The 10,848-nt window shown below is 40.5% G+C and overlaps 1 protein-coding gene and 1 long non-coding RNA gene across 3 annotated transcripts; both read left to right on the top strand.

The window, feature by feature from the left end:
• Positions 1-1,869: 1,869 nt before the first annotated feature.
• LOC121742897 (alkane hydroxylase MAH1-like) lies at positions 1,870-3,690 on the top strand. The gene has a single exon (XM_042136019.1). It carries the CDS (start codon positions 1,890-1,892, stop codon positions 3,501-3,503), a length of 1,614 nt encoding a protein of 537 aa, XP_041991953.1. The 5' UTR covers positions 1,870-1,889; the 3' UTR covers positions 3,504-3,690.
• Positions 3,691-4,139: 449 nt separating this feature from the next.
• Positions 4,140-6,159, top strand: LOC121743800. Of its 2 annotated transcripts, XR_006038330.1 has the most exons (3): positions 4,140-4,363; positions 5,372-5,435; positions 5,905-6,159. It is a non-coding gene; the product is annotated as an uncharacterized LOC121743800 (long non-coding RNA). The 2 variants fall into 2 exon arrangements; XR_006038329.1 differs by lacking the exon at positions 5,372-5,435.
• Positions 6,160-10,848: the final 4,689 nt, after the last annotated feature.

Genomic DNA, 10,848 nt, shown 5'->3' with positions numbered 1-10,848 from the left:
ATTATAAATTTATATACTATAAATTATGAATATTATACATATATAATAAATTAATTCATAGTATCAAAATATGATATTAAATTTTTAATATTGAAGTACACTTCTTCGAAAAATATTAAAATAATATTTTTATTAATACTAATATTTATACATTGCTTGAATATTATGATTAAATGTGTTTTAAATAAAAAAAATAGTAAAATTAAATTTTTAGTTATTAATTAAAAGAATTTATCCAATTATGGGAAGATTAAACAATTGTTGCTGTGTAAATTTCATTATCGATGCATGTCTTTAATTACGATAGATTATGTTGTTAGAATTAAATATTAGTAGTGTAGTTAAAATTGATTAAAATAATAAATTTATTTTTCGTAATTATCATTTGGGATTAATTAAGTTAATGTAACTTCAAACTGACGGTAGCATAAGTCAACAAAGAATAGTAAAATGAAAAAAGAGAATTTGAATTATATACTTAATTTGAGAATTTGTTTATAACATAATACTCCTTGCAATTTTGTCGTACAAGTATATTGTGTCACTTAATAATATTTATAAATATAATGTCCTTACAATTTATTTTACTTCTACATAAGTAGTATTTAATATTTAAGGGTATATTAGTCTTTAAAGAATTGCTACTCTCTAGATGTATAAATTTCATCAATTCTACATTAATTACACAAAATTTTAATAATTTTTTAATATTATGGCTGGCCATAATATGGCCATTTAGCACTATATGCAGTTGATGCATCTTAGTAGTATTATATAGTACATGAATCCAAATATACATTCGTCCAAAATTTATTAGCCATACCAGTTACCAGAGCCATGTGTGCAATGTCGACTTATCGCACCAAATTATCAAGCAATCAAAATTCATAGTCGTTGATAATAATATTGCTGATATTTCGTATTCTGAATTTGAAGTTTGGAACATGATGAATGTGTGAAAATTTGATGTAAAGATAGATCAAAGTACATGGTCATTACATGTGTTTGGCTTGTCCGACAAATTATCAGAAGTGTTCTAGCTTCGGAGGCCCGACAATTTGTCATGTAATAGCTAGTTTCCCTCTCTACCTGTTTATTATCTTGCCTTATTTCCCGAGTAGTGAAAAAGGGCATTTAGAGCATTCACAGTGGAGGTTTTAATTTTTAGGACTTTCAAATTTTAATGTTTTGATTTTGTAATTTCTTTCTTAATTAATGAAATAATTTCATGTTACTAGCGCAAATAGTGTTAAACTAACGTACGATGCTTGACGAAAAGCATCTATTTATGAAAGTTGTGGTATGACGCAGAAAATGAGAAGAACGATGATATGATGGAAATATGTGGCGCGGTGGAGTAGAAGACGACCAATGTGGATACTCTTATTTCATCTTTAGTCCTTTGCCAAAAAATTGAATTAGCTCAGACAATGTAAATTACGGAATATTAATTATAATAGTATACAATTAAAAAGTATTCCTCCATTTTGTCAATGTGAAATTAACATAACAAACCAAATAATAAAAATGAAGACATATGTTAATAGTCTAACAAACCAAAACCGTGTGTAATAGTTATGCTGATTTTAGACAAAATCAACATATTTTAATAGTAAAATAAAACTGCATGTAATAAAAAGCAAGAGCAAGATTTGTTATCTATTCAATCTTGCAACTTTCAATAGTATAATTTTAATACTTTTTTATTTGTCCTATTAATAAAGATTTGGAGGAAAATTATACGAATTAAATTCGTTCAGTCTAATCTTTTATTCTATATATCAATACTAAATCAATATATTTGTGATTGATATCCTGAAATTTTTTATAAAATTTAGACTTTCCCGTCATACATAATTAATCATTTTAAAACGTACAAAAATAACAAAATGACCACTTACCAACTAGAGAGCGAAAAACACCAACAAACCTTCCATTTAAGAGGGGACAGTATTCGCAACTGCAATAATCAATCTGCACAAGAGCAGCTCTCTCCCAATCGCAATCCCTATTCCTATCCCTATCCCTATCCCATGGCCTTCTTCTTCGAATGTTTCTTCCTCTCCCTCTCCATAATCCTTCTCTTTGTCTGGTCAACTCGTGATCACCGGCGAGCCACGTCGCTCCCCACCAACTGGCCTGTGGTGGGAATGCTCCCGGGACTCCTCCTCAACATCCACAGACTCCACGACTACGCAACTGAGCTGGCATCCGAATCCGGCGGCACTTTCCAGTGGAAAGGCCCCCTCTTCTGCAACATGGACATGCTCCTCACCACCAATCCCTCCAACATTCACCACATCTTCAGCCGCAATTTCTCCAACTACCCCAAAGGCCCCGAGTTCAACAAGATCTTTGACATCCTCGGCGACGGCATCTTCAACGCCGACTTCCAAATCTGGGAGCTCCACCGCCGCACCACCCTCTCCTTCTTCACCCACCCCGACTTCTACCCTTTACTGGAAAACACCATCTCCGACAAGATCCAACATGGCCTTCTCCCGGTCCTTGACCATTTCTCTCAAGCAGGGACCCACGTCGATCTGCAGGACGTTTTCCAGCGATTCACCTTCGACGGAATTTGCAAGCTCATTTTGAACCGCGACCCGCAGAGCTTGTCTTTGGACATGCCCCTTGTCGCGTGCGAGAAGGCGTTCAACGACGCCGTCGACGCTCTGCTCTACCGCCACATTCTCCCCGAGGGCGTGTGGCGGCTGCAGAAGCGGTTGGGGATTGGGAAGGAGAAAAAGCTCATGGAAGCTTCTAGAGCCTTCGATGACTTCATCTACCCTTGCGTGGACAGAGCAGAGGAGGAACCGGATCGCTTCAGCCTGTTAGCATCATTCAAGAAGGAGTTCCCCCACATGACTAATCAAAACTCGAAGAAATTCCTGAGGGACACAGCGTTGAATCTGATGCTCGCTGGCAGAGACACCACCGGCGCGACTCTCACGTGGCTCTTCTGGCTAATTACTCGCCACCCTGCTTCGGAGGCGAAGATTCGGGAAGAAATCGACAGCTGTGGAGGGAGAATCGATGTTCAGAATTCGCGGGGAATGGTCTATTTACATGGAGCTCTTTGCGAGACGCTCCGGCTATACCCTCCAGTCGCATTGGAGCATAAGGCTCCGATGCGACAGGATATTCTGCCGTGTGGGAAGCATCTCGAAGAGAATGCGAAAGTGATCATCTCTTTCTACACGGTGGGGAGAATGGAGAGCGTGTGGGGGAAAGACTGCCTTGAATTCAAGCCGGAGAGGTGGATTTCTCCGAGCGGGAAGATCAAACACGAGGCGTCGTATAAGTTTCCGGCGTTCAACGCGGGGCCGAGGACGTGCCTGGGGAAGGAGATGGCGTTTATACAGATGAAGATGGTGGCGGCGGCGATCTTGCAACGCTACCACGTGAAGCTTGTGGAGGGTCATGTAGTTTCACCTAGTAACTCTGTCATACTTCAAACTGAGCATGGTTTGAAGGTGACTTTGTCCAAGATCACATATTAATCCCTTACTATCTCAGTTTCTACAATTTAATTGCTTGACTACCCTGTTTTGAATAAAGATATTGTAACGCCCCACTTTTTGAACCCTAATTTTCGAACCCTAAAGTACATGTATTTAATGCTTTTGATATTGCGAGGTCCGCGAATTAATTATCGAGTAAAATTGTTGGATACCTTTCGTGACCTAATTTTGAGTTGGAATTTTGACTGGGTCAACAGTGTTGAATACGTGACGTGGCTGCTCGAATAATTGAATACGGGGATAAATTAAAGGTTTTTGGATAATCGATTAATTGTTATGAGAGCTAGAAATTATGAAATAAATTACATCGCGAATTTAAATAATTTCCTTTCCGTGAGGAATATTTATTGGACTCAATTCCATGTTGGATCCGATGAATTAAATAAATAATATGAAAGTCCAGTCCGTGATAAATAAGTTGTGTACTGCACAATTTAAAATAAAATACAATGGGCTATGGATTAAACTAAACTAATTAAAATAAAACATCTTTGGTTCCAATTTTAATTAAAGATTCTGCGCAGATTTTCCTCCTCCGTGAAAAGATATTCCTCCTCCGTAATCTACAAATAAAACACCAAATAAATTCAATTAAATAAAAAAAAATGAATCCCTCCTCCCTCAACCCACGTTGAAAACACTATTTCTCTCCCCTAAAATCTCTCCCACATCTCTAACCACCTCTCCCCCTAATTTAATCACCAAATTAGTTCATTCTTCCTCATATTCACTCTCTGCAATCAAGAAACCAGACGTCCTCTTTCAACTTCTATTCAAGAAATCGAGAACTAAGGAGAGGGAGTTCATGTTCCGTCCAGTTGCAAATATGTAAATTTAAGGTATACACCTCTCCCACCCAAATTTCCAATGGCATACTACTGCATCCATATATATTTCCTCTACTGTTGCCACAATCTGCGATATATCTCCTAATCGAATGAATCGAAGCAAACTAAACTAAAGAAACAAGCTATAACTCACGAAATCAAATAAAGAACTTACCCTCGGGGAGAAATCGGGGCGGAAGAGGGGGCTGACCGGAGGCAGCGTCTCCCGGCAGCGGTGGTGGCAGCACCAACGGCGGGCAGCGGCAGCAGCGCTCCTCCCGGCGACGGCTGCACGACCACCAGCAGCGGCTCCTCCCGGCTGAGCAGCAGCGGCGACGACGGAGCAGCGGCGACGACGGAGCAGCAGCGACGCGAATCCGGTGAGCAGCGGCCGGCGACGGTGGAAGGCGACGGTGAATCGGTGGAAGGTGACGGGAGTGGGAGCTCTAAATACTTTCGTCGAGAGAGAAGAAGAAAGAGGAGGGTGAGAGGAGAGAGAGAGTGTGAGATGGGGAAGATAGGGAGTAATTCGGGCCTTGGGTAATTGGGCCTCATTAAATTAGAAGTAGGTAGAATTATTAAATTGATGGGCTCCTTTTAATTGTTGGGTTTATTTTGTGATTGGAGATATAAGGTGATGAAATAATTAAGTTTTGGGCCGATAATTAATTGGGGCGAACTATTTAAATAAATCTTTGAATTGATAATTAAATTAATTGTGGGGAATTATTTAATTAATTCCGGAATATTTCAACGAATGAATAATTATATCCTAAGTCCGAAATAAATATAGATCGAGGGGAAAATGCTTGCGATAATTTAATTACTTTTTATTAATTTTGGGAATTTTAATTCGATATCAAGAGGGAAATTACGAGGAGCCATCAGAGCGATTATTGGCGTAAGCGGCCGAATAAGCGAAAATTGAGAGAACAAGATAAAAGACTTCAAGTAGAGTGCATGCATTTTATTGATATAATTGGAAAGTATGTTGATATATGTATTATTTAAATTCTAAAGGTGAGACTTCGCAAGGGAATCGAGATACCAAAGGGAAGGAAGTGTAGAGAATTAATCAATTGAGGTGGGCTTTCTATAAAATAAGGACAACGTCCTAAATATTTTATCGATGGAAATGAAACTGTATTTATCATGCTATGATTTGATTTTTACGTGCCTATCTGATGTGGCTTTATGCCATTATTATATAAATCGAATTCGGGTCCTTGTAGGGCCGCAAACCCTACTTGGGCTAGTGTACACCTATGGTAGATCGTGTGCTAGCGTACGGGCTGGCCGGTCTAGTGGCTTGGTTTGTGGCCACATTCCAAGTCATGTATTGGCAGATATGGTAAACGTCTATGGGAAAATGACTGATCAGTCGATGTTTGAAATGGAAATGATTTTGAGTGCCTGGGGCATTTCTAAAAGCTAAACCCCGATGGTTACTTGTGAATGGCATGATAAATTACTCTTTATTGAAAATGTTTTCGGCATGAGCCACTGGGTATTCTTAAAATACTCACCCCTGCATGTGTTTTCCCTATATGCAGGTTGAGCGGCGACGAGGATGTGGTGGTGTTGAGCAAGTGAATTTAAGATTTTAATGTGTCGTTGAACCTTGAGTGTCGTTGTGTCTTCACACATGACGTCACTCTCTCTCTTGGTCTTTTCCGTTGTGACTTTTCGTTTATTCATGTTTTATTTGGGCCGACAACTTTAATTGTTAGGATAATGGATATTTTGAGTTACTTGTTGGATAATATCAAACTCATGATTATTTAATGGAATATTAATTGTTGGTCCAACTTGTGTTGAAACCCTAATCCTTTTCGTCCTTTTATTAAATTCTTCTAATCACGATCGCCCGTATTTATTAACCCTAAAGGGGCGGTCGTGACAGATATTATTAGGGCATCCGCAGTGGTGCGGATGTCCCGGCGGAATTCCCTGCGGAATTCCTAAAAACACCTTCTGCCACATCATAAGGACTTCCCACTGCACTGCCACGTCATACGGACTTCCCCCTGCACAATGACGGAATTCTCATGCAGAATTCCTGACGGAATTCCCACATTAAAAAAAATCACAAATTCACAAATTAAACAATTTCCGGAAGTAAACAATTTACGTAATTAAAATATAGACGAAAATAAAGAAAAAATTCCATTACAATAAGAAAAGTACATTTCACCAAATAAAAAAAATACATTTCAATAATTAAAACAAGTGGTGCGAAATGAAATGAAGTTCAACGAGCGGTATATATAGACATTACAAAAAAAACGAAATAAAGCGGAATTCCGCGGGAGTGGACGCAATGGCGGACGTCCTCGCGGAATTTCGCTTAACGCCGCGGACCTGCGACGTCCTCAGCCCAATTTCGTATCCGTGGCGGGCACGCCTAATGGCGGACGTCCGCGACGGAATTCCGGGACGTCTGTGGGAATTCCGCGCAGAAGTCCGCCATTGTAGATGCTCTTAAGGACTTATATTGTGTGTTAAGGACTTAGCACCCATTTTCTTCAACCAAAGCCCAAAAGGAACTTTGTTCTACTCACCCTTCCTTAAGCCCAAAAGGCACTTCTTCTTCTCAAGGGAAACTGGGGAGTGCAATGTGACGATGAAATGTACCTCAGTTGATAATGGTTTGCTTAAATTAATAAGATGAGAGTTATTTAATTATCAGTTTTGAAAAATAACAAACTTATTCTTACACCGATATTTGGATGTGACTCAAAACCTCGACATATTGGATGGAAATGGCTTTAACTTTTAGGCCATCCGCAACGCTGTCTCTTATCCGTCTCTTAACCGTCTCATCCCTTAACTATTCATGGGCCGCACTGTACTTTTTACTCCATCTCTTAACTAAGAGACATAACCTGCAACCCTTCATCTCTTATCTGTCTCTTAACCATCTCTTAACTTACTATTCATTCAATGTCAATTTTTATTTTTATTTCCAACAAATTCAATTAATAAAAACACATTTCATTAAATAAAATAAAATTACAACTTAAAATTCTTAAAAAATTAAAAAACACATAATTAAAAATCCTAAAAAATGAAAAATACATAATTTAATTTCTTCTGCCAAATTTTGGCCAAATGTGCTCCATTAGATCATCTTGGAGTTGGGCGTGGGCGGTAGAATCACGTGTCCTTGCCCGAATAGACAACCGATCTTGCAAAGACGAATGCACTCCACTGCGAGGCGGACTACTTGCGGTAGAGCTTCCGGGGGCTTCAGTTTCGACCCAATTTCCCGCCTCATGTCCTTCGTCGGCGACAATCATGTTGTGCAAGATTATGCACGTATACATGATGTCGACCATACTCTCCATGAACCACGTACGAGTCGGAGCTTTGATAATGTTGAAGCGCGCTTGGAGAACCCGAACGCCATCTCCACATCCTTGCGAGCAGCCTCCTGCTTCTGCACAAAAAGAGCCTGTTTTTCGTTCACCGGCCTGTTGAACGTCTTCAGGAAGGTTGGCCACTTCGGGTAGATACCGTCGACAAGATAGTATCCCATTTTATACCGCCAGTTGTTAGCGATGAAGTTGATGGCCGGCGCTTTACCATCCAAAACTTCGGCGAAGAGGTCGGATTGGTTGAGCACGTTGACGTCGTTGTTCGATCCGGGGACCCCAAAGTACGCATGCCAAATCCATAACCGGTAGTCGGCAACGGCCTCGAGTATAACGGTGGGGTGGGTGCCTTTGTGGCCGCTCGTGTATGACCCCTTCCATTCCATAGGGCAATACTTCCATTGCCAGTGCATGCAATCGACGCTGCCAAGCATCCCGGGGAATCCATGCACTTCTTCGTGAACGTGGAGCAGAAGGTGACAATCTGTCGTGCTTGGCTTCTGGAGAAATTCGTCGGTGAAGGCTGCACGGACACCTTTGCAGAATTGCATCAAGCACATTCTCCCAGTGCTTTCTCCAATGTGGAGGTATTCGTCGAACAAATCCGTCGTTTGTCCAGTCGCAAGATGACAGATTGCTGCAGTACATTTCTGCAGCGTCGTGTGGTTGGGACAGCCAACGACGTCGAACTCTTCTTGGAAGAACTCTTCCCGGTCTGCCAATGTATTTGCGATGTGGAGAAATAGCGGTCGTTGCATGCGTAAACGGCGACGGAAGTAGGTATCTCCCCATACCGGGTTATCACAGAAGTAGTCGCGTACTAACCTTGCGGCGACTTCCTCCCGGTTACGATGGATGTATGTTCGGGATCGTCTTTGGGGTGGCGCGGCTTCCTCCGCCTCCCTACGTCGATCTTCTTCAAGTGATTCTTCAATTATTCAATGCATTTGCTCAAATGGATCCATGAATGTATTAACTTTGGTAGAAGAATAAAAGAGGTGATTTGGGATGAAAATTGGAGAGGAAATGAATTTAATTTGAGAAGAATAGATGTGTGTTTGTGTGTAATGAGGATGGAATAGGAGTATTTATAGAGTAAAAAAATAAAAAAAATAAAAAAAAGGGAAATGACTGTTGAACGGTCATATGATCGTTGAACGGTCATATGACCGTTTTTATTTTTTAATTTAATTTTTTTATTAAATTCGATTGTTTAAAAAATGATTTATTGCATCAGCGTGACGAAGCCCACTCGTGGGTCAGCGAGTGAGCGTCACGCATGGCCGTAGCGCGCCACATCGCGCAAGCGCGTGGCGACACAGCTCCTGCGCGGTCTCGGAGGGATGGGCGTCTCGGCTGGCTGGGGACGAGACGGGACGCTGCAACGCATCCCGCGCCCGTGTCGTCCCCGAAGGGACGAGATAAGGGACACCCGCAAGACGCGTTGCGGGTGCCCTTAGTAACTTAATTAGTTTACCTCATCTTCTCTAAAATACTTAATTAATTTTCATATGATGGCGCAGCATTGTCTAACAAGTTATTTTCTATGCTTTGTGATTGGGGAATTGAAAATAAAGTATTTTCTTTAACTTTGGATAATGCTAGTGCAAATGATTTGTCAGTGGAGTTGTTGCTCACACAAATGAATATGAATAATTCACTTCTTTCTAATGGTGAATTCTTTCATATCCGTTGTTGTGCACATATAGTCAATTTGGTTGTTCAAGATGGTTTGAAGGATATTGAGCAATCTGTTGTGAAGATTCGTGATAGTGTCAAATATGTGCGAGGTTCACAAACAAGGAAGCAAAATTTTTCGGAATGTGTCAGCAAAGTTAGTTTGGATCGTAAGAGAGGTTTGAGGCAAGATGTGACTACTAGGTGGAATTCAACCTTTTTGATGCTTGATAATGCATTATTGAAGGTGGTTACTCTGTAAGCAGTGATAGTAAGTAAGTCAAGTGTGCACAGAGAAAACTAAAGCAAGTGCTCGGTCAAGACACCACGCTCCTTAAATCCACCAGATCACCAGGTCCAGGAACTCAAGAGAACAACAGTGTTTTTGTCATTGGACACACTCGACTCCCCTTCAAAAATAAATCTCTCAACCCGAATACTATAAATTAGTATAGAGAAGCGGGGTCGATCCCACGAAGATGGATTCGTGAAGTAGTGCTTAGAGACTCTGGAAACAAGCGGCTGCTGCCACGCAAAAGGGTTGAGAATTTTAACTACCTCTAGACCTAGGCACGAAATGTAAATGCTAGACCTAGGACACGGAAATGAAAATAGAATCAGACTTCAATACTGAGAGATACATTTTACTTCCTAGATTGAGTAAACGCCTAACTAATTAAGACTAGACAGAGAGAATAAAACGGCGGGGACCATGACTCCAAATATAGTAAGTACGGCCAAAGCTGCAAATAACAAACTTATGCTCCAACTAACAACGACATGAAATTTCCTAACCGATTCAAGCACGCAAATGGAGAAAGAAGAGCATATATCTGGATTCAAACAGAATATAAAGATTTAGATGCTGGAAACTTACCATGAACCAGAAATACATCAGATCTGCGTAAACTAGGCGAAATGAAATGAAAACACGTAAACTAGGCATGAAATTTAATCAATCTTGCTCAGATTCACGTCGGATGCTTAATCCACTCCGGATCCAAGCGATCCGAACCCAACAACAGACAAAATCGACTCTATAACTCCGGTTTTCACAGACCTGTCCCGATCAACTCCGAATTCAAACAATCACAAACATCTCCACAACACCAGCGAACTCAACTCTCCGATTCATCAACAAACAGACTCCGATCACCCAGATCCAACCACAACCTGCATAAATTCAGAAAACAATTGCGAAACGCATCCAAAACAAGTAAACTAACTCAAATTCCAGAAGATCATAGCAGCAAAACCAGAAATCAACATCATCGACATAACTGAAAATAAAACTCGCATAAAATACGGAATAAATGGTAAAAACAACCAGAGGTCCGAGCTTCGAACAGCGAAGCTCGGCGAAATCAGCAAAGTACGAAAGTGGAAATTAAATTGTTTCTTCGCCCCACAGAAGGACGATGTTACAACCCAATCGAAAACGTGAAA

This window comes from Salvia splendens, chromosome 8 (genome assembly GCF_004379255.2).
Source record: "Salvia splendens isolate huo1 chromosome 8, SspV2, whole genome shotgun sequence".
Classification (NCBI taxonomy): Eukaryota; Viridiplantae; Streptophyta; class Magnoliopsida; order Lamiales; family Lamiaceae; genus Salvia; species Salvia splendens.
Note: the sequence above shows the minus strand (reverse complement) of the source record. Positions and strands in the feature narration are given on the sequence as shown.

Excerpts from the sequence above, each read along its gene's own strand:
- LOC121742897 (XM_042136019.1), top strand. The coding sequence starts at position 1,890 with ATGACCACTTACCAACTAGAGAGCGAAAAACACCAACAAACCTTCCAT.